Source organism: Microtus pennsylvanicus, chromosome 11, assembly GCF_037038515.1.
Source record: "Microtus pennsylvanicus isolate mMicPen1 chromosome 11, mMicPen1.hap1, whole genome shotgun sequence".
NCBI lineage: Eukaryota > Metazoa > Chordata > Mammalia > Rodentia > Cricetidae > Microtus > Microtus pennsylvanicus.
Window position 1 is genome coordinate 45854603 of NC_134589.1, and position 23904 is coordinate 45878506.

At 48.5% G+C, this 23904-nt stretch overlaps 1 protein-coding gene across 6 annotated transcripts in view; it reads right to left on the reverse strand.

Moving 5' to 3' along the window:
* The window catches only part of Slc43a2 (solute carrier family 43 member 2), a 42058-nt gene that overhangs the window by 14563 nt on the left and 3591 nt on the right, over positions 1-23904 (reverse strand). For all 6 annotated transcript variants that reach the window (XM_075991644.1, XM_075991643.1, XM_075991641.1 and 3 more), the window contains exons 3-5: positions 15901-16108; positions 14145-14200; positions 13035-13111 (exon numbers count right to left, since the gene is read on the reverse strand). In XM_075991644.1, the coding sequence (XP_075847759.1) occupies positions 13035-13111; positions 14145-14200; positions 15901-16108 (341 nt within the window). The remainder of the gene's footprint in view (positions 1-13034; positions 13112-14144; positions 14201-15900; positions 16109-23904) is intronic.

Genomic DNA, 23904 nt, shown 5'->3' on the forward strand with positions numbered 1-23904 from the left:
GTTAAGAGCACTTGCTCTTGCAGAGGACTTGGGTTTGATTCCCAGCACTGACAGGGTGGCTCACAGTCATCCTTAACTCCAATGCCTTCTTCTGACCTCGGTGTACCACACACGTGTACACATACATATGTACAGACAGACAACACGCCATACACATAAAATAAAATATCTGGGGGAAAAAAGGTACAACATATTGGGCACTGAGATACAGTGCAGGGAGTAAAGGTGTTTGCCACCCATCAAGTCTGACAGTCTGAGTTTGATCCCAGGATCCACAAGGCACCAGAGAATCAATACCCAAGTCATCTTCTCAGCTCCAAGAGTGATTCTCTGCCTCTACAGAATTAAATGAATTAAAAAAAAATTAAAGTTACCACAACACAGCCATGGATGGGATCCAACACACTGGACAAAGCATACCCTCCCCACAGCTGCTCTCCCCTCTCAGGAGCCTGTACCATGACATGAAACAGTGCCATTGGTGCTCGGGACGTTCTCTTGAGTTATGTCCACCTAGCTCACTCAATGCAGCCCCCGTGTGTTGGCCTTTCCTCATTGCCTGGGATTATTTTATCAGTGTGACGAGCACAGAGGCCCACACCCAGAATCCCAGCACTCAGATGGTTAAGGAAAGAGCATCTTCAAAGTTCTGGGCCAGCTGAGGCTCACAGAAAGACCCTATCAAGACGAAAGGCCACTGCAAGTCCATTCCTTGCTACTAAAATGGGGTAGCTGGGATGCTATGCTTGTCTCTCATTATTTCTGTCTGGTTTTCCTAACAATTAAATAAAAAGTAATGAATATTATCAAAAAAATTGAAAATGTCTATGCTCCAAGATAGGCAGAGGCAGGTGGATCACTACAAGTGTGAGGGCAGCCTGGTCGGCATAGTTAATTTCAGACCAGTTAGGACTACCTAGCAAGATGCAGCCTCGAAAGAACAAAGAGGCTGGGTGTTGTCGTAAGAGGAGGTGATGTTTACACACCTCTGTGAAATCACTAAAACTCAATGTGCACAAGCTACGTAACATGAATGGTATGCACATTATACATCAGAAATGCTTTCAGAATATTGGTAAGGAAAAGGACCGAAAAAGAACACTAACAAATCTGTAAGTTTTATGGTACAAGGCCAGGGTGACCAGTCAAGTTTCCTTCCAAATTCTTAGCATACCAAAAGATTTTTCTTACCATTCTAGACTTTCTGGGAAGGGTGAGAAGGGGACAAGTGAGGGGCATAGGAGACAAAGGAAATGGGACGTGGCCAAGTATGCACAAACACACCCAGGTGAGCGGGGAAAGGTAACTGTGGTCGCTGCACAGCTGCCCGGAAAGACTGCCGCACTTCGAGAACGCACGCGGTTCCTAAATGCATGTGTTCAGGCAGCAAAGCGTACTTGTTGGAAAGACATCCATGGAGCCATGGAGAAGGGACTCAAAAGATGACACCTGCCTATGTAGCAAGAGGGAAACACACCCACAGGGGATTCTAGTCCAGTCTGGACAAGTGGAGAAGGAAGAGATCAGAGGGATCAGCAGGGCAGCTGGAGGCCAAGCGCCAGTCCTCCTCCAGGCATGATCAGGCTGGGAAACTCTGAGCATGAACTCAGGCACACACAGCTATGCAGCCCTTAGGGAAAATTCCCTGCATCACAAGCAGTCCTGGGCAGAACCTCCTCGGGAGAGCTAGGGAACACCCCCAAAAGCAGACCACAAGGTGGCTGGCCCTTTTCTTTTGTCTTTCTTTACCCAAGTGCCTTAACCCTCACCCAAGACAGAGGCCAACATAATAAGGGCTTGAGATGAGTGTCCCACCCAGCCTTGATCTCCTTACGCTAGACTCAGGACAGGGACAGAAGGGCTGTTCAGCTGTTTGCCCTGTGCAGGACCAATGGCAGCCTCTGAACTATTCCCTCCTGCCCACCTGTCTGGAGCATTCCTGTTCTGATTTGTTCTTTTGAGACAAGGTCTCCCATGATCTTCGGTCTTGCTACCCTGTCTCCCAAAGTCCTGGCATTACTGGCATGGGCCACCACACCCAGCCTCCAACCTGGAACAGTGTTACCAAAGCAAGAAAATCGTATTATTTTGGCTAGGCTAGTATGTCATTCTTAGGGTAGTACAGAGCCTCGGGTAAAGTATGTTAGATAGCTTCCCGACAACATCTATATCTTGTATTTTAAATTATAAATATTTTTCCTAATTAGAAAAGAAATGTAGCGGGGCAGTGGCAGAGCACGCCTTTAATCCCAGCACTCAGGAGGCAGAGGCAGGAGGATCTCTGTGAGTTCGAGTCCAGACTGGTCTACAAGAGCTAGTTCCAGGACAGGCTCCACTTTGGAGAAACCCTGTCTCGAAAAACAAACAAACAACAAAAAAAAAAAAAAAAAAAGAAAAGAAAAAGAAAAGAAAGAAAAGAAATGCATGTCTATTGTTAAACATTTGGAACAAAAAGACAACTTGTGGGGGCTGGAGAAATGGCTCAGTGGTTAAGAGCATTGCTTGCTCTTCCAAAGGTCCTGAGTTCAATTCCCAGCAACCACATGGTGGCTCACAACCATCTGTAATGAGGTCTGGTGCCCTCTTCTGACCCACAGATATACACACAGACAGAATATTGTATACATAATAAATAAATATATATATATATAAAAAAAAGACAACTTGTGGGAGTTGGGTCTTTCCTTCCACCGTGTGGTTTTTAGGGACATCAGGCTTGGCAGCAAGCATCTTCACCCCCTAAGCCATTTCACCAGCCCAACATACTGTTTCATAAACTCTTTTCTTTTCCTTTTCTTTCTTTTTTTTTTTTTTTAGAAGTAGTTGCACTATGTTGCCAATGCTGGTCTTAAACTACTGGGCATAAGTTATTTTTCTGCCTTAGTCTTTCAAATAGTTGGAACTACAGGTGTATACAACTTTCTCTAGCAGCCCTGGCTGTCCTGGAACTCACTTTGCAGACCAGGCTGGCCTTGAACTCAGAGAGATCTGCCTGCCTCTGCCTTCAGCGTGCTGGGATTAAAAGCGCGTGCCACTACCACTTGGCTTCTTTACTTCCTTTTTTGGTTAATATTTTGTTTTATTCTATGCGCATGGGTGTTTTGCCGGCATGTATATCTATGCACCATTTGCATGCAGGTACCCAAGGAGGCCAGAAGAAGGTGTTGGATGCCCTGAAACTGGAGTTACAGATGGTTGTGAGCTGCCATGAGAGTGCTGGAAATCAAACCCAGGTTGGTCCTCTAGAGGAGCAGCCAGCGCTCTTAACTGCTGAGCCATCTCTCCAGTCCCTACATGGTTTTTTTCGTTTTGTTTTGTTTTCGAGAAGGGTTTCCTATAGCCCAGGTTAGCTTCAAACTTGCTATTAGGGGCTGCAAACATGGTTTCCTGCCTCTGCCTCCCTAAGAACTAGGATTATGGGCGAGGGTTGCCAACTTTTCCTTCTAACCTGATACATTATTATAAATGTTTTCTAAAGCTATTTGCTGTTCCTTTCTGACACAATCTGAAATGACTGCGCGTGTTTCCTGATCAGAACCATCTATAATTTAGGAATCCATGTCTCTGGTTTTAGACCATAGGTGCTTTTACATTTATTCATCAAAAGGTTTCAGTCAAAATTTTATATGGGATGGGGGCAGTACTGAGACTATAAGGCAAGGTGTGTGTGTGTTAGGCAAGTGCCACATCACTGAACTACATCTCCCGCCTTCCTCTCACTTTCAGTTCATCCAGGCTGGCCTTGAACACATTCTGCAGCCCAGGCAGACCTTTAACTTAACAATCTTCCAACCTCAACCTCCCAAGTCACTAGGATTACAGGTCCTACCCTGCTAGGCCTGGCTAATTTGCCTTTAAAAACAGGGTCTTCAATTAAAATATTAGCTGTGATGGCCTTGAACTCACGATCTTTTGGCCTCAGCCTTCTAAGGAGCTCGATTGTAAGCATGAGCTACCACACTCAGCTCAACGATGAACCTGAGGATGAAGGTAAGTGCAGGTGCAGGTGGCTTCTATCTCCAGGCAAATCCCTGAAGAGAACGGAATGCACACTTTCTAGGGACTTACGATATGCTGACAAACGGCTTTCCCCGAAGAGATGCGCCAATTGACACCCCGCCAGCAGGGCACGTATCTTCAACCTAGCCACTCCACAAACATTCTTGTTTTAAAAGGCTTTGGTTTTAGACCGTAGGTCCTTTTACGTTTATTCATGAAAAGAGTTCAGACAATTGCTTTTGGGGGTGGGGGACAGTACTGGGTCTGTATGTGCTGGAGCCCCACATCCAATCCTCAGTACCTCACTTAAAATACACACTTAACTGCATATATGGATTAAATTAATAGTAATTAATAGTAGTTGATTCAAAATAATCCAGATGGAGGTATAAATGAAAAAAAACTGATTATGCCCTTCTACAAAGATTCTTTTATAGAGTAAGGCCAGTCATGGTCTGAGATGGTCAGCTCAGGGGGAGAGGGCTTGCCTAGCATGGGTGAGGTCCAAGGTTTAATCTGTAGCACTGAAAACGTGTTTTTGTGAGGAAGAAGGGCTGGAAGAAAGGAGTAGGGGACAAATATCAGCAAGGCATATGAGCATGTCCTAATGAAACCTATTATTTTATATACTAACTAAAAATTAATAAAAATAAATAAGTCAGTCAGTATGCCCAATATTGGAATTATGTTTTTCTTTGTAATCTAATTTCCTCTTAATATATAAGTTTTTCATAGCTTTTTAAACAAAAAATGAACAAAAAGACGTATTTTAAATAGGTGATCGAGCTGGGTATGATGGCAGGCCTCTGTAGTCCTAGCACTGAGGATGTGAAGACAGGAGAATAAGTTGCACCAGGCTGGTCAGGATTAAATGGGTTTTCCTCTGTTTCAAAAACTTGGGGAGGGCTGGAGAGATGGCTCAGTGGTTAAGAGCACTGACTGCTCTTCCAGAGGTCCTGAGTTCAATTCCCAGCAACCACATGGTGGCTCACCGCCATCTATAATGAGACTTGGCGCCCCCTTCTGGCTTGTGGGCACACATAGAAGGAATGCTATACACATAATAAATAAATAAATATTAAAAAAAAAACTTGGGGAAAGGCAGAGAGCAAGATAGTCCAAGTGTGTTTAGGCTTCCGGACTACCTAGCGCTTGTACTGGACGAAACTGCTTGGTATAAGGACGGCGAGGCTGACCTTGGCTGGCTAATCAAACCCAAAGCATAAACATCTGACAATAGTCAGAGGGCTCACAGGAGGGAAGGGCACAGAGAGCAAGGGTTTCCCTGTGGTATTAGTTACTTTGTACCTAAGTGGTAAACAGTGATTGTGTTTTCTCCCTCCGTCTGGGTCCTTCTCTTCCCAAAGCAGTCCTGCCTGCCAGAGATTTCCCTCACTGTCTGGCTCAGGGGCAGCTTGCTCAGATTTCCTTCCCATTAAATCGTATGTATACTAACAACAACTAATTTTAGCACCTGCTTTCTACAGTGTCTTTAAAGCCCTAAAAGCAACTGTCTAAACGCTCCTTGTCATGCTCACTCACTGAATACAAAACTTTCAGCGTCTACACTGGGCATGGGGGCGTACACCTGTAATCAGCCCTCAGGAGGTGGAGGCAGAAGGATCAGAGATTCAGTAACCCTTGCCAGCCTGAGTTACATTACGTGGGACCTTATTTTAGAACAAATCACTTAAGAATCAAAGGACTCCCTCAAGGTCAAACATAGGATCCAAAAGTGCAGTCAGACCAAGGCCTGGTATGGTAACTTCTGTTTGTCTCTCAAGCCATTTCTCTTCACATCATCTCTCTCCCTCCCGGGCTCCTGTCTGATGCCAGCTCACTGGGGACTTCTACATCCTTCCAGATGCTCCTCTTAGCTCCACCAACCTCTGCTCTCAGCTGACCCCTGGGTCCAGGCCCATACCACCCAGGGATGTGTTTGTAGATGGACTCGTCCTGTTTCTTCCAGGTCTGGGTCCCCTATCTTACTGGTCTGGTCTCTCCTCCAGCTTTGGTCCAGTCTTGCTGGACACAGTGGTGCCGGGCAATGGCGCTGAAGTAGCAAGTGTGAAGCCGACTGCCTTAGCGGGGCCGCGAGGGCCTGCTGGAGGGAAAGACCCGCTCTGCTGCCAAACAGGCAGCTGGAGCCATGCTGCGGGGCAAGGGAAACACGGCAGAGGCTACTGCCTGGCTCTCGGGCACACTCACAGGTAGGGCAATTCAAGGCCCTCTCCCAGCTCTTGCTTTCTTCCCAGCCACTTTGCTGCCTCTGTTCTGCCAGGAAAACCTGTCCTCCATGCCTGGGCTCCCGGGCCTCAGCCTGATGACTCACGCTCTCTCAGTCCCTCAGCTGTACCATAAACAGGCCCAGCTGTGTCACATTCCCAGCGGGGAGAAAACAGCAGCTGCAGGCAACCCCTCCCCTGGTGTTCAGGCCACTGGACAAGAATCCCCAGAGGCCACGGCCAAAAGCACTTTGGACCATCTTTCTTAGGGACCCTAAGATGACCAAAACCATATGCCTTTTTTTCACAAGAACCCCCAGGGGAGGCCGTGGGGTGAGTGACACCCCTTTTTCATATCCAAGGCCTCCTGAATCCGCTCGCCCTGGGGCTACACCCTAACTCTGATGAAGTCAGAGCCCAGCAGTAGGTAGGGGTTAACATTTCTAGGCCTGTGGCCCTTTTCAGAGATGACTCTCATCCCCAGGTGGCTGGTATACACACCCTGGGTTCAGTAAAGCCTAGATAGGCCAGGATCCAGCCTATCTTGTCCAGACTATCTACCCAGGAGCTAGTCTGGACAAGTGGACTCGGCAAAGCTGGGCTGTTCCCTCACCGAAACCAGCAGGCACCCCTCAGCACACTTCGCTGGGAAGGTCCTTGTGGTCACCTTTCCGCTTCACTGGTGCAGGGGCAGGGAGGGAAAACTGCCTTCTCCCAGCCGCCTCCCGTTCCACCTGCCAGGCCCAGAACCCTACCGACACCCCCACTGCCTCCTGTCAACCCCAGCACACGTGGAGCAAATTCATGAGGTAGAACCCCTCTGATGGCCCATTTTTCCCGGGCCAATGGCCATCAGCTGACTGCTTCGGCGTCCCAAGGTATGGATGGAATAGGAAGAGGTTATGTGGGCTGTGGTACTCGGAGAGTTTTACCTGCCTGGCACCTGGGCTCTCCAGGTAGAGAAGCAAATGAAACCCTGGCTGGCTGCAGAATGGGGCTGAGCAGAAAAGCTGCCGGATGCCCATCCACTCCCAAGGGCCACTGACTTCTACCCTTCCTTCGGGTCTTTAAAGAGCCGGCTGAGTACTCTAATCTCTTCAAACTCCAATCTAATTCCCCTGGGATCATTTCTTCCTTGGGTTTAAAGCCAAATGCAATGAATAAAATGAGTAAAGTCCACAGAGATTTTTTTTCCCCCTGAACATTTTGTAACCACTTTCCTGTGAGGGTTTCAGACCAGAACTCCCCATCCCGCCCACACTGACAAGGGTCAGGGTAATGAAGTGGAAAAGATATGGTCACAGTTTTGGCTGCGTCTGCTCCCATCTCTAAGCAACCCAGGCCCTGGATTGTAGGGTGGCGGCCCAAAGACGCCACCTCAGCCGCCGGCCGGTGTTTGTGCTTCAGCTGATGGAGCGAGTTAAAGGGTTGTACAAACTAGAGACATTAAGCAAACAGACTAGAGTGTGCTGACCAGATGTCCGAGGAGGCCAAGGCTCCACACCATGGGGTGTGTGCTTACACCAGTGGACAGGCGTGTACCTCCCTCAGGGATGCCCAGGCCTCATGCTTCAAGAGACCTGAGAGAACCAGCCCTGACTATGGGCTAACCTCTGAACCTCCTCACTAGCGGAAAAGACCACACTGTGGAGGACAGAGTATGAACTCCCAAAGCTCTGTGAGGGTGGAGGGTGGGGTACAAGCTATGGGCCACCTCCTCCTGGTCTGTGAGGAAAAGGCATTTTGCCAACTTGGGGCCCCTTCTCCACCGATGGGTGTACAGCCCACAGCCCAGGTCATACAAAGCCCCTTGGGCCTGAGAAAGTCCTCCCATGAGGGTTTCCCTGACAACACATTCCCCCACATTCCAGGTTATCAAGGAGCCATTCTGTGTTTAAAAGCCCTCGTAGATTTGATTTAGGGAGTTCTAAAGACAACCTCGAAGACTCCTTTGTCCCCCAAATGAAAACACGGATGAGAGACACAAACAGAAAGCGCCATTGTGCGGCCAGTGCGGTGTCTCCGGGAGCTGGGCCTGACAGTTCTGCTTTTTAAAAGGCCTGGGCTGTGTCACAAGCAGATTCAGCTCTGCTCAGCAGAAAGCCAGGAACATTGCCTAACAGCTTTGGTCTGTCCTCCACGGCCGCTTCCTATTTCTCTCAGTGTTTATTCCCATGAGAGATCAGCTCCCGTGGGAAGCCTCATGGGACAAGGGGATGTCCAAGGGGAGCCCTCCAGCCTGGCGGAAGGGGTGGAGAGCTATCCTGAGCAACCAGAGATACTGGGGGGGGGGGCTCTAGGGGGTATTGACCCTCTGCCCTCAGGTGGAGGACAGTGTAGCTTCTCAGAGACTCTAGACTGAAGGCTGGCAAATGCTTTCCATAAAGGGCCAGACGGTAAATATTTCTGTCTTTGTGGGCCATATGGTCTCTGTCTCGATAGCCCGACAGCCTCTGTGGCATGAGAGCATCCACAGGCATCACGTGAGCAAACCCAAATGATGTGTTTCAAGCAAAATCTTGTTTATAAAAACAGGCAGAGGTTTGCATTAGGCCTGGGATAGCAGCTCACTGACCCCTGCCCTCTAGATAAAGAAGTCAGAGGACAAGCCCCAGACCTCCCTTAAAAGGACGGATCCCTCCTACCTAATGCTTTACACAGGACCCACCCACATGTAGCCTGGCCAGGCACCTGAAGTGAAGTGGGTGGGAGAGCCAGGAGTTACTACACACACACACACACACACACACACACACTGATGATGATGAAAGCAAGCAACACTGTGCAAGCCATGACCCTGAGTAGAACATGTACACTGTTTGCTTGGGGGCTAAGCACATAGTTTTTCTCTGGAGCCTATCACGGACCATATAGAAATCTAAAAACCCTGTTTTTGGTTTGTTTGGGTTTTTTTTGACAAGGTTTCTCTGTAGCTTTGGTGCCTGTCCCGAAACGAGCTCTCGTAGACCAGGCCTTGAACTCACAGAGATCCAGCTGCCTGCTTCTGCCTCCTGAGTGCTGAGATTAAAGGTGTGCACCACTGGCGCTTTGTCTCATTTTAATTAAAGAAAAAAACTTTAATTATGATGTATCATTTTTCACTGTGTTCAAAAGATGAAAGAGGCACCTCTTTAACCCTAGCACACAGGAAGCAGGAACAGGCTCTGGGAGTGTGGGCCAGCCTGGTGTACACAGCAAGTTCCAGACCAGCCACGGCTACACAGTGAGAGCTTACAGAAACAAAACGAAATAAGTAAGTAAAAGATGAAAGGGGACCAGCAAGATCCTGGCACAGTGTATAAAGGCATTTGAGACCAAGGAAACTCCTTCCCCAGAACCTACATGGTCGAGGAGAGAACCAACTCAGAAAGTCCTCGGACCTTCACATGGCTTCATATGTACATGTCTACAAACATACACAACAAATCAAATCAAATAAATGTAAAAAGAAAACATAAAAAATGAATGATGGCCAGGCGGTGGTGGTGCACGCCTTTAATCCCAGCACTCGGGAGGAAGAGGCAGGCGGATCTCTGTGAGTTCGAGACCAGCCTGGTCTACAGAGCTAGTTCCAGGACAGGCTCCAAAGCCACAGAGAAACCCTGCCCGAAAAACCAAAAAAAATATAAAAAAATAAAATAAAAGAATGATGTAGCCGAGCAGTGGTGGTGCACACCTTTAATCCCAGCACTCGGGAGGCAGAGGCAGGTGATCTCTGTGAGTTCGAGGTCAGCCTGATCTACAAGAGCTAGTTTCGGGACAGGCACCAAAGCTACAGAGAAACCTTATCTCAGAAAAAAAAAAAAAAGCTTATATTGAAAGTTAAAACATGCTAATCCTGGAGCTTAGAGGTTCCACTTCCTGGAATTTATTTTACAGAAACACACATACAGAATGTTCATTTCAACAGTGTTCACAAAGGGAAGGACTGGAAACCAACTTGAGCATCCCTGAGTGGGAACCTAGCTGAAGAGAATTAGAGTTAGTTTCTACTACAGGGTAGCATGGACCCGGACAACAGCAAGGACAACCACTGGAGTCTAAAGGAAGAATGCAGAGCTCTAGGTACGGGCAGGGAACTGGAAGATGAACTCTGTAGATACAGAAAGCCGAGAAAGCCAAGAAGAATAACAGACAAAACTGAAGAATAAATTCTAAGGCTGATGAAGATAAGACATTGAGAATTTTGCAGCCTACAATTTAAATTTCCAAAATGCTGAGTAATTAAAATTTTTCTTACTTATAACAACAACAAAATAAGAAAAGTCAAAAGAATACTTATGGGTTCATTCCTTTTTCTTAAAAGTATCTTGGACAACAGCTTCCAACTTCATTTTAAAGGCTTTCTTTTTTTAAAAAAAAAAATTTATTTATTATGTACAGTGTTCTGTCTACATGTATGCCTGTAGGCCAGAAGAGGGCAGCAGTGGCTGTGAGCCACCGTGTGGTTGCTGGGAATTGAACTCAGGACCTCGGGAAGAGCTCTTACCTGCAGGCTTTCTTTAGTGGCAGAAACAGGGAGAGGTAACATAAACAAGCAGGAAGGTAGCTTGGTGTGAAAATGTCATCATGAATCTATTATTCTGTATGCTAACTAAAGAGACAGTAATGAAAAAGAAAGCAGACACAGGCAGAAGTCAAGGCTTGCCTGCTGTTTCGTATGGCTTCAGTCTCCCAAAGAACCAGGATTACATCTCTGCCCTACAGGATGTCTTTCTTTTTTTTAATTTTTTTTTTTAAAGACAGAGTTTTTGTTTGGTTCTGGCTGTCCTGGAACTCAAAGTGTAGATCAAGCTAGCTTCAAATGCACCAAGATTCTCCAGCCTCTGCCTGAATGCTGGGATTAAAGGTGTGGGTCACCCCAGAAAGCTCCTACAGAATTTCTTAGAAGGAACTCCCCACATGGTGCTTTTCCTCTGTTTGTCTTTTGCTGTCACTGTTTGAGCCTTGAGCCCACAGTGGCCTTGAACTTCCTATGTTAACTGAGAGTGGATGTTGTTACTGTTTGAGACAGGGCAGCCCTGAACTTCTGTGTAACTGAGCATAACCCTGAACTTCTCCTGATCCTCTGTCCTTCTAAGAGCAGGGATTGAAGGACCATGTTATCATGTCTAGCTGTCCTTTTTATTATTCCAGGGGTACAGAGGCAAGGCCTCATTCTGTAGCCCAAGATGGCTTTAAAATCACAGCAATTATCCCCTGCCTCCTGAGTGCTCAGTTGCAGTATGGACCACACCACCCAGCTCTTCTCTTTTTATAGGCGCCATGCTGGGGTTGGTACCCAGAGTCCTGTGACGCTGGAGAAGCCTCTGCCACTGAGCTGCGCCCGGCCCACGTCTACCCCTTGCTTCATGGTGACTAAGCATTGCTCTGCACTTAAGCCAAGCTCCGCAAGTCCCAGGACCATCTCCAACTTATATCCTGAAATTCAGATCTGCCCTACCAGATGCCCAACGTGACAAAAATAATAAGGGCGACGCCAGGTTTTCATTTTTCATCTTGATAAAAAAAAGGGTTGGTGGTTTCCATGCTGTCCAAGAACAAACAGAACCATGCCTGACTCCTGTTTCATACTTACACAACCTAGTGGAATCTGTGTACTTTTCACAGTGCGAACACACTTCTCCCTGTTTCAACATTTGTTTTCCTCTGGGATTATGACAGGGGAGACAATATCTATTTTGATTTTAAATGTATCTGATTAAAAAAAAAACAAAAATAAAAATGCCCTAACAGAAAGTACACCTCCAGGGCACCAGCAGGTGAAGCAACTGAGCCCCCAGGTGAGTGTGCTGCTCACTCTGAGACTCCCGCACCCAGGGCTCCCCCACACATGCTGCCTACACAGGGCCTTCTTTCCTGAAGAGGCTACAGTGAACTTTCCCTACCCAAGAACACAGGCCCAGATGGTTAATCCTCCCTACCAGGAAAAGCATAGGAAAAGGGAGCAAGGAAGATGTAGGCCTGCAGGCTGGTAACCAAGATGCCAGTATCTCTGCAGGCTCTTTTTATCAAAGGACCAGAAAAGTCCCAGCGCTCTCGGAGCAAAACCTCAACAAAAGGCCTCTTAACAGCTTGACTCCTAACTAGAGCATAATGGGAAACAGAACTAGACTATAAACAGTCATGGTTTATATGGCTTCAGAGGTAAACTGAGTCGGGAAATGTTCCTTTGATAGAAGCCTGTCGGTGTAAGTCTGCAGTCTTCCCTTGGGGAAAGATATTTCTATTCCTTCTTTAACTTCCTTCAGCTCCTCCTCCAGCCCTCCTTAAAAAGAAACCTGTTTTGTGGTGTCCTGGTGGTCCTGCCAAGAACATGCTCCACATTCCAAGAAACAGTTCCACCTATCTGGCCAGACATCTGTGTCCTAGCCGGGAAGAGTGTCACAATGTTGCCACTCAGTTCCAGGCACCTGCAAAGGTTGGGGCTGGGTGGTTCCAGGACAGGCTTGTCTACAAATGGCACTGTTAGCCAGAGTTCCTGGAGAGCCTCGGGACGGCAGCCACGGATGATAAGAACCAACGCAGGCAACAGCCCTTGTTTTCCCGGCTCTTCTCTGACAGAAACCTGCGTTCCCCCATGCCAAAGGCAAGCCCAGAAGCAGCTGCAAGTCACCCTGGGAGTCACACCTGTCTGCTTTAGAACCTATGGGACTGGCTTTGCTGTCAGGCTAGAGAAACCCCAGCCCAACACTGCTTGGGCCATCTAAGTATACAGGGGAATGGAAAGAAAGGACCTGGAAGCCAACCAATATGCCCGAATCCCGCACTACCCCAGCTGGAAACGTTCCTTAACAAACCAATACTTACGGTTAATGATGTGAACGTCATGCACATCCCCCCAAAGCCATTCAGAGCCAAGGCGATGAAGATGAGCACAGACAGCGCTGTGGACAGACAGAAAGCCATAATCGAGGGAGCACAGGAGCACAGTGTTCCATACTGAGAAGGCTACAGATGAGCTAAAAATAAAGGCCAGGCCATCAAGGGTTAGCGACGCCTGGATAGCACTCCCTCCGTCCTCTTGCCTACCTCAGGGACCTTGAGTTCTAGCAAAAGACGTGTGCCCACTCTCTTTTCTGTTGACTTAGACTTAATCAAATGACCCCAAAAATCTGCTCACAGACAACAAAACCCCAGGTTCCTGGGAATCTGCAGGTGAGCCTGGCTAGGAGGTTACTGAGATCCCGGTCCTAGTTTGGGGTTGTGCGAAAAGCCCTTAAAGTTCTCCACTGGGGATGGGATCCAGGTGTTTCCTAAGTTGTTTTTCAAGGGCTGGCCTAGGCTGCCCTGAGGCCTCGGCTCAGCTGGGTGTGGTGTACCATGCCTGTAATCCCAGCCTTCGGGCTGAGCCAGGAGGACTACATGTTTGGGGCAAGCTTGGACTACCTCCGTCTCAAGTGTCCGAGAGCTGGGGTGTTGCTCGATGGCAGAGAGCTTGCCTGGCATTTACAAGCCCTGGGTTCAATCCCCAGGACTGAAACAAAGAAGAGGAAGAAGAGGAGATGGCTCAGCTACCACTTCTGAACCATGGAAGGCCATGTCCTGCACTGGGCCTGGTCCACAAAGCTTGTCTTCCAAGTGGCATCAGTGAGGCTACCACCATGGACTGGGTTGGTGGCTTGGGGATCAGACAGGAGCCGCACACACCCTGAGAACACCTCTCACACTTCTGCTTGGGGTGATTATTCTCTCACTAGCCACATATTTGAAAGAGCTAAGTCCTAGGCAATAGACCACCAATCAGAAAGCTGCCCTGGCCACCCATGAGGTAAGTGAGCAGTCAGCCAAGAGTATCCCTTCTGGCTTGAACAGGGAGCACCAAGCCTAAGATAGCATCCAAGAGCAGGTGGGCCAGTGAGCACCTGTGGACGATGGCGCTTCCCCCAGCTTCTGGCATAAAAGAAAAGGCATACTCACAGTCTGGGTTACTCGCTCCATATGCAATCAGCAAGCAGGAGACCGCAAAGCAGGCACTGAAACCAAACAGAAAGTGTTCTGTTGATACTATGTTATCAAGTGCTGTTACTAGATGGTTATGGGGGGCAGTAATTTACTATGTGTCACTTCAGAACATTTATAATCACCACTTAACAGTTCTAGGAGACCAGGGAATGTGCCTTATGAGGCATGCAGGATGATCCAGGAGGATGATGGTCTCTTGGGAGTTGTTTTCAGGGCTAAGACTTGAACCTGGGGTCTTCTGTGTTACACAAGTGATTCACTGCTGAGCTGCAGCCTCAGCCTCACTTCATAATTGTTACAATTTCATTCATTTTGCCGGGTGGTGGTGATGCATTCCTTTAATCCCAGCACTCAGGAGGCAGAGGCAGGAGGATCTCTGTGAATTCCAGGCCAGCCTCGTCTACAAGAGCTAGTTCTAAGGCTCCAAAACTACAGAGAAACCCTGTCTCAAAAAGCACACAAACAAAACAAAAAACAAACAAAACAAAAAACTAACAAAACAAAAAACAAAAAACTTCATTCATTTTAATTAATCGATTAACTTTATTCTTATTATTTTTTTGGTGCTGGGCCATGCACATGTTGGGCAAGCACTTTACCACTGAGCCCCATCCACAACATTTAAAGCACACAGTAATAAGAATGGCATATGTAGGCTATAACTCAGTTGTAAAACACTTGTCCAGCATACATTATGCAGAGTTTAATGGGCAGCACCTCTCACCCCTCCTACACACACACACACACACACACACACACACACACACACACACACTACATATATACCTAATCTACATTTGCATATATTTATAGATGTTCAAAACTTTTTTCTTCCTGTGTTGTAATAGGAGCGGCGGGGCTGCATCCCCGGCACCCGGCCGCCCGCACGGCTAGCTTATGCCCTGAAATAATTACACGGAAACTGTATTCTTTTGAACACTGCCTGGCCCATCAGTTCCAGCCTCTTATTGGCTAGCTCTTACATATTGATCTAACCCATTTCTAATATTCTGTGTAGCACCACGAGCTGGCTTACCAGGAAAGATCTTAACCTGCGTCTGTCTGGAGTGGGAGAATCATGGTGACTCCCTGACTCAGCTTCTTTCTCCCAGCATTCTGTTCTATTTACTCCACCCACCTAAGGGTTGGCCTATCAAATGGGCCTAGGCAGTTTTTTTTTTTATTAATTAACCAATAAAAGCAACAGATTAGAAAAAAATCACTCCCACATTCCTGGAGGAAGTATAAGGCCATAAATCTTTGGAAACCAATGTTCTTCTCTACTTATTTTACTCTGGCACGTATAGACACACATGTTGGTGCGTGCATTCCATGTATAATTGTACAGAGTAGAGAGGTCGGGGGCAACCTGCAGGAGTCAGTTCTCTAGCTTCTACCACGCAGGTTCCAAGGGTGGAAATAAGGTCATCAGGCTTGGTGGCAAGTATCTTTACCTGAAGAGCCATCCTGATGGCCCCAAAAACTAATGTTAAAGACAAGACCAGCAAGTTCAGGTCATCCCAGATGGGCCTGAGTCCTAGGGTTTGCATGCAGAACACAGGGAGAGGCCACACAGTGAAGGAACTCTGCCCCAGGGCGTTAAGGGAGCCCCATGGAGCACCTGCTAGCATATTCTGAGATTCCCTACAGCAGAGAATGCAGCTCAGGGGACCGCCTATCCTCATCCTTCCCCCAAGGAACCCATACTGACCTGCCCAGCAGCCTGAGATTCCTTGGACCATACTTGTCCATGATGATGCCCAGAGGCAGGGTGATGGCACTGAGCAGAAAGGAACCCACAGTGAATGCCAAATTTAGAATCTCATCTTGGGCCTTGCAGCTGAGCCAGCCGTTCACCAGGCTCACCTCCTCGAGCTCTGGCTCTGCAGTGCTCCCGACTGTGCCATTGGTGACATTCTCTGTGTGTACAAAGAAGGAAGATATGGTAGGCATTCGTGAAGACCCAAGAGACAGATGCTCCTTCAGAATTATGCCACTAAGAAAGCCAAAGCTCGTTCTGAGAGCCTTAAGGCTCCGGCAACTGACAATACATGGCTCTGCCGCCCAGACCCCTACAGCAATAATGCAGGTGTTTACAACATTTGTAGAATCACAGAGCAGTCAAAGAATCCAATTTAAAAAAACACAAAGTCTTGCTCACAACTTCAAGGGCTTCATGTGTCCCTTGACACTCACCATTAATCCCAGATGAGGATTCCCACTCTAGAATGATGGTGAATTCCTGTTATCTAAGCAGGAGGATCAGGGGCTCAAAGTCATCCACAGATAATGAGTCTGAGGGCAGCCTAGGCTACATGAAACCCAGTGTCCAATGGGAGAGTTGGTGGTGGGACAGAATGGCTCAGCAGGTAAAGGCAACTGCTTGTCCTAGAACTCACTCTGTAGACCAGGGTGGCCTCAAACTCACAGAGATCTGCCTGCTTCTGCCTCCTGAGTACTGGGATTAAAGGCGTGCACCACCACTGCCCAGCAAGATGCACCATTTTTACTTCTCTTACTGGAGCTATTGTTTTTTTTTTTTTTATTATGTATACAATATTCTGTCTGTGTGTATGCCTGCAGGCCAGAAGAGGGCGCCAGACCTCTTTACAGATGGTTGTGAGCCACCATGTGGTTGCTGGGAATTGAACTCAGGACCTTTGGAAGAGCAGGCAATGCTCTTAACCACTGAGCCATCTCTCCAGCCCTTACTGGAGCTATTGTGTTGATGGTCACCTCCTCCCATGACCACATCCAGAGCCTGCTGTGTGAGCCACACTTATACACGTGAGTGCCCCCCTCCAAAGTTCAACCAGATTCAAAACAACCCAGAAAAGGAAGGGAAAAGAGCTGCACCAGCTGGAGGGAGGATGGGGACAAGTGGGGAATAGGACTGGGGTGCTCTCCATCAGTGATGCTGACTAATCCTGCAGAAACAAGCCCGCTGATTAGCTCTGAGGCTCCAACAACAAGCCAAGGGAACTTAACTGTGTGCCTCCCAGGTGCAGCCCTCTGGCTGCGAGGGGTAGGAGGAGTGGGGGTTGCTCAGCCGAGGACTAGAAAACCTGCTGGGCCTCTAAGAGCCACCCAAGGTAACTGAAAAGAAAGCATTTGGGGTGACTAATGGCACATGCCAGCCTCTGAGCAAAAAGCCCTGCTAGGGGCATGTAGAAACTATGAGGACAGAACTTGCCTTCCCCTGCTTCCTGCTGTATAGCTTTAGAAATGGGACTTGATCTTGCTGTTGGTTTACTTACCCGTGAACTAGACACAATATAATGAATAGTATATACCGCTAGAGCCTTGGGGAGGATCATGAGAAAAACCAGATAGCAGTAGAGAGCTCCCAACGGGCATACGAAGCGTTTGGTGAATAACTACTGTTATTGCTAGTGTCAGTTGTACTGGGGCTCAGGATGGAGGTGATTTAACAGGACCGCAGCGTCTCAGAGTGGCAGGGAACACAGTGCTATATCAACACGTGAGCGCATGACTGTAGTTAGTCGCCCACTGGGCTGAGTCTGAGGCTAGAAACTGGCTACTGTGTTGCATTATGGCAGTGGGCCCTTGCCACAGTTGCTGTTTACTGAATGACTGGAAACAATGAAGCACATCCCAGTGGCCAAAGGGATTAAGAGGGGAAAGGAAAGAGCGCAGGCAGAGCCAAGCTGAAGACAGAGGGACTTAGGGAGATGAGAGCCACAGGTTAACAGCCTGAACCCACACAAACAAAACCTTTCAGGCCACACTTCCAACCCTTGCCAGGACATCTTCCACACTAGCAGCCACAACACAAGGCAAACACCATTCGCTGAGCCCATTGGTCCCATGTGTTGCTGTGGCTGGCAGGTGTGAGGCGGCTTCTGGAAGGGAAAGAGTTTCAGGTGTCAGCCCTGCCAGCAGAACAGGAACTGGACCTGCAGTATGGGGACTGGGCCTCCACTCAGGAATGAGCATTTCTAGGCAATCATGCAGGTACGACAGCCAGCAAAGATGAGATAGCGTGGACAGGTCGGGGAGAGCACTCCAGCCTGAGACCTGATTGTGGCCACCCAGGGTCTGGAGCCAGTTACTTGCACCCAAGAACTTTAAGTGCCATGGGCTCTCTGGCGACACAGAACAGGGGAGAAAGGAGGAATGTGGGGTGGGGATAAAATGGCACAGCCAATTGTGGCACTCCCCCAGAGTCCTCCAAAGAGGAGTCTTTTTTGTTTGTTTGTTTGTTTGAGACAAGGTTTCTCTAAGTAGCCCTGGCTGTCCCGGAACTCACTTTGTAGACCACTGGCCTAGAACTCAGTGATCTACCTGCCTTTGCCCCGAGTGCTGGGATTAGAAGATTTCACCACTTCCTGGCTTCCATGGCTCTTTGTTGTTTATTTTGAGACAGGGCTTCTCTATATAGTCCTGGCTGTCCTGGAACTCACTTTGTAGACCAAGCTGGCCTTGAGTTGAGTTCATAGAGATCCACCTACCTCTGCCTGAATGCTGGGATTAAAGGCATGAGCCAATTTCACCCAGCTCTCCCTGACTCTTCTTATCAAGAGATAGAAGATAAAATTCCAAAACACTGGTTGGGGATGTAGCTCCATGGTACAGCACCTGGTCCTGGGTTCAGTTCTGAGCACTGCAGTATATAGTGAAAATAAAATCCCACGAGCTGGAGAGATGACTCAGTGGTTAAGAGCACTGGCTGCTCTTGCAGAGGACTTAGGTTCAGATCCCAGCACCCACATGTTGGCTCACCACCCCTGAAATGATAGCTTCAGAGGAGCCAGTGCTTTCTTCTGATCTCCAGCGGACCAGGCACACATGTGGTACATAAAAACACATTCAGGCAAAACATTTGTACACAAAAAATAAAATGACTTAATAACCTTTTTTAATCCTAAAATGGGCCAGTGAGGTAGCTGAGCCGGTAAAGGCACTTGTCACCAAGTCTTACAACTTGAGTCCAATCCCCGGGACTCGAAGCAAAGGCAGGTCGAAGTAAGGAACCAACACCTGCAACATGCACACCGCTGCTCACACACAAACATGGACACACAGACACAACTAAAAGTAATTAAAAGAGTTTGAATTCAAAGGCCTTTTCAGTCTCCTGATATGGCAGAAGCAAGCACACGAGGATGAAGTCTATAGTCATTTGATGATCTGTCCAGTCCACAACTAGACCCAGAGGAGGGGCTGGAACACAAGTATCCTATCCTTCCTTCATGCTGGAGCAGGGATCAATACGTCAAGCCACCCACATCTGTTCTTAAATCCCTGCCAATGAGGCCACCAGGCCTCTCTGCTCACCTCCTTCCAGAAAGTGATGTCTAGCCGCAGATTATCTGCATATTTGGGGGGCCAAACGGCCTCTTTTCTGTGTCTGGGGAGCAACTTGAGTGTCCTAACATGGAGAGGGAACTGAACCATCATGGAGTCTAGAGTTCTGTTAGCAATAAACAGCCCGCACATATCATCTTGGTTCCAGCAGCTGCCCAGTCATACCCAGGCTGCTCCAGTTTTGTCTTCTCCCACCTGGCCATAGAAAGCCAGGAAATGGACAAACAGATATGCACCTAGGTAGTGTCCAGCCCCAAGGTGTCCCCTGCTCAGTCTAGAGAGCAGTCATCACCAACCTAGCTCAGGCCAGCCGTTTGGGTCCTGCCTGCACCTGCTATTAAACAGGTGCTTCCACTGTGGGGTGGACAGAGCAGCCCGGGCTAGCACAGTCAGGAAGGGCTAAGGAGAAGAAAGGCAAGAAACTGGTGTGCCAGAGTGTGCTGAGAACTGGGCTAGGGCTGCCAGGGCTGGGAAGAGAGAACAATGCCCTGTACTGTTGGCCCCACTCAGAAGGCTCACAAACAAAATCTTAACAGAGAAGGCAGAGGAGGCAAGCTAGTTCTGTGACCCCACTCAGGGCTCCCCTTGGCTTCTCTGGGGTCAGAGTCCTTCCCTCACCCCAGGCAAACAAAGAGAGTGAGGAACTCCAGAAGATCTCCCTGACGGTGCCCAGGGAACAAAGAGGCACATGGCAGGAGTTACTCTCTAGTTCACTAGCAGTTCTTTCTCAGGCTGGTGGCTGAACCCCTCCCCTCTGTGCTGCTGACCCGGCCAGCCCTCCTGAGGGTACCTGCACCAGCCTCTCTCCCATCCTTAGTCTATCCGGCAACAGGAAGCAGCATCTCAGCCCAGCAGGGGAGATGTGGGTGAGAGGTCGGCTAAGCCACAGAGCAAGCCAGAGGCTGGACACAGTGAGTACCATTGGGCCCTCTCTCGGAGGTCACAGCAGCAGCAGCCTCCTGTGGACAGCCTGTGTACTTGCCACCGGCTTCAGCGGCACCGAAGTGCCCTCTCACTCCGACTCCATATTCCACAGGACAGTAAGTGGGACTGCGGAGCAGGTGTGTGCCTTGAGGAAGGTCTTGAAAGGCTAGGCTCAAACGGAGCCAGAGTCTGAGACTACGGTTATCCTGTCCTCATGGGTTAGAGGAATGTGGAAGGCTGAGAGAACAAAGCTGGGAAAAAGCTGGGCCACCCCAGAGGCCCTTCCTATCACCTAGTGAGAACAGGGCTGGTCCACGGCTCTCCCACAAAGCCACGGAAAAGCCAACCCATGCCCGACAGGACCTTCATGAGACACTGAGACAAAATAAGCCAACAGATGTCAGGGAGGGAAATCAGGTCAGGAGAAGGGGAAGAGTGGCGGTGACAGGCAAGGGGACTCTTTGTGACACATTTTTTGAGGCTGTGAGTCCCAGCTTTTAGCCCTCTTACTTTTTCTTTTGGAATTTTTCTAAATTCAGAATAAACTAGGGTGAGTTAAATCTGTAGCTAAGTGGTAAAGCCTGTGAAGCCCTGGGTTTCTCCCTAGGACTGAAAAAATTAATAAAAAACAAATTGTAACAAGTCCAGTATGGTGGAACACACCTGTAACCCCAGCTCTTGGGAGGCTGAGGCAGTTTGAGGCCATCGTAACCTGAGTTCTAGGCCAACCAGGGTTACATAATAAAACCCTGTCCAAAAAAATATAGATAAATAAAGGGAGAGAGAGGAGTCAAGAGGATCACGAGTTCAAGGCTAGTCTGAGCTATATAGTGAGATCTTGTCTCAAAGAAAAATAGAGACAGTTATGCTCACAAGCAATAAAAGCCAAAAGCTAAGTTTCCATCACTGCTTGTAGGTATGGATAAAAGCCCATAAAAGGGAAGGCCTGGACGTAGCCCAGAATTCTCCTTGTCCATGTCTCATATCCGGGTCTGTGCTTCTTCCCCAGGGGACAGCAGCCCCTCTGCCCTCTAGAAGCACAGAGTCTTGTTTCTTGATGGCACAGCAAGAGTACCTAACTGTAAGGGCCAAGAGCACAGAGCCAAGCCTGGGTAGTAGAGCAAACGTGAACTAGTGGAAAAGCTGCAGAACTTATGGAAAAGCTGTGAGCTCCGGGTTCAGCGAGAGACAGGGACCGAAGGATCCTGACGTCGACTCATGCGCTCACGCGCCCATAAATGTGAAAGCATGTACCCGGATGTGCATAACAGGGGTTCAGCTTCATGTTGGGAGCTGGGCCATGGAGATTCCCATCTTCACAGCCCTCATCCCACCCACACCCAGCATGCGGCCAGCCCTCAACCATTCAAGGGTCTCTGAGAGGCTCGCTAAATTCTGGCAGTCCTCTGCCTCCCGGGGTTCCTTCTGGCCTTGAGAATAAAATCCAGTTTTCCTTGCCTCCCAGCCCTTCCACCGGCCATCTCTCTGCCGTCCCTGCCTTTCTGTCTTCCCCTCTGAGGTGTGGGATGTGGCCTGTTCTGGCTTACAAACACACACACACACACACACACACACACACACACACACACGCCAACTCACCCTTCTTCACCTCTAGGCTTCTGTCTAAGTGTAGGAAGGCGTCCACCTGGGCACAACTGATGGTCTCACGCCCACCACCCTCGGCTTTATGGAACCTGTGTGTAAAGACTTACTGGCGGAGCTGGAGAGATGGTTCAGAGGTTAAGAGCACCAACTGCTCTTCCAAAAGACCCAGGTTCAACCCCCAGCACCCACATGGCAGCTCACAACTGTATAGTTCCGGTTCTGATATTCTCACACAGACATACATGCAGGCAGAACACTAATGTACATACAATAAAAATAAATAAATCATAAAAAAGACTTATTAGCAAGGGACCCCTAGTCTAGCACCTCAATAGGGTTTATTAAGGCATGGTGGCTGTATGCCTTTATCCCGGCACTGAGGAGTCAGAAGGAATCTAAAACCAAAACTAAGCAAAAGAACAGAGAAAATGAAGGTGGTCATTTAGGGACCAAAGGACTCAGCTTGGGAAAGCCCCAATTGTTCCACACTAGACTCCCAATTGTCCACACCAGGAGGACAAGAGAGGTCTCTAATTGTCATTACCAGGTGAGTAGTATACAAAACTCACGAAACACCCAGACTCAGTTTCTGAGCACTAGCCCCCGTCCATGTGACAGGCAACGCGCAGCAAGCTGAGGGTCAGCAGAGACACAAGAAATTCCTTCCCTTTTCCCACATTGCCAAACTGGAACCCAACACCCTGTCTGCAACCAGAGTCTGGCTAGAGTCCCAACACAGTCCTGAAAACCTTTCAACAGGTTCAGGCAAATTTCCTTTGATGAACACACTCACGCCATCAATCTTAAAAACAACACAAAGCTGAGGCATTCGCATCTCTGTCAGCTACACACAAGTCAGCTCCTTCAAAGTCTAAAGAGATGAACTCAATCATCCACTGAGGTTGACAATGCTGGGCCACAGAGCAAACCTTGACCCTAACCTTGCCAAGGCACTCCCAGTCAAGGAAGCACGGAAGCTTCTGGTCCCAAAAGTCAACAGGTTACCCGGACTCCAAGAAGCAAGGAGGCTGGAGAGATAAGCTGTGTGGAGTCAGCAGACTTTCCCGCTGAGGATGCTAGCTCAGCGGGTTTGCCAGATAATCAGAAAAACCAAAATCAGACAGAGGAGCAGAGGCACGGGATAAGAAGTTGATGTTCAACCCACTGTCCTAACCCTTTCCCTTCCCTTGGGTTTGTAGGAGCGACCTGACCTGTCAATCTCTCGGGTGCTTAAAGACTGACTCAGTGCTATGCTCACACAGCCACTGGAAGGAAGATGGTTTCATCAGGAAAGCAGTTTCCAGTCCCACGGTGCCCATACCATCTAAGAAATTGTGGAAGCAGACAATCTGACTTCCCCAACACCACGTGTCAAAGAAGAAAGGAAAGGAAAGGGAAAAAAAGAAAAGAAAGGAAAGTCTGCCCACACTAGTCATCTGGTCTGGATGAGATACTGAAGATTTGTCTGGGAATAAAGATTTTTTTTCCTTCTGCGTTTAAATGCCCAGTGCACCCTGCAACAAAGGGAGAAAGAGCCATACACCTCTACCTGTTCCAGTCCCCGTCCCTCCCCCATCTCCCCGGGGCCATTAATTTCCTAACATCTCATAAGCAGAGCAGAAGCTTGGTCAGGGAACAAGGTCTGACTCTCCTCTCAAGATTTCTTGCTGATGTGGGGAAAGACCTGCCAAGAACCCTTTGGCTATTAGGAAATATTTCTGAGTGCTAAAGGCTAAAGGTTGGTTATAAACGATAGACTTTCTGCCCTCTTCCAGGTGCCCTCTGAATTCCCTCCCTTTCTCTGGCCCTTACCCTCTCCTGCTAAGCTCTGTGCCCTGAGGATTCACTGGGCAGATCA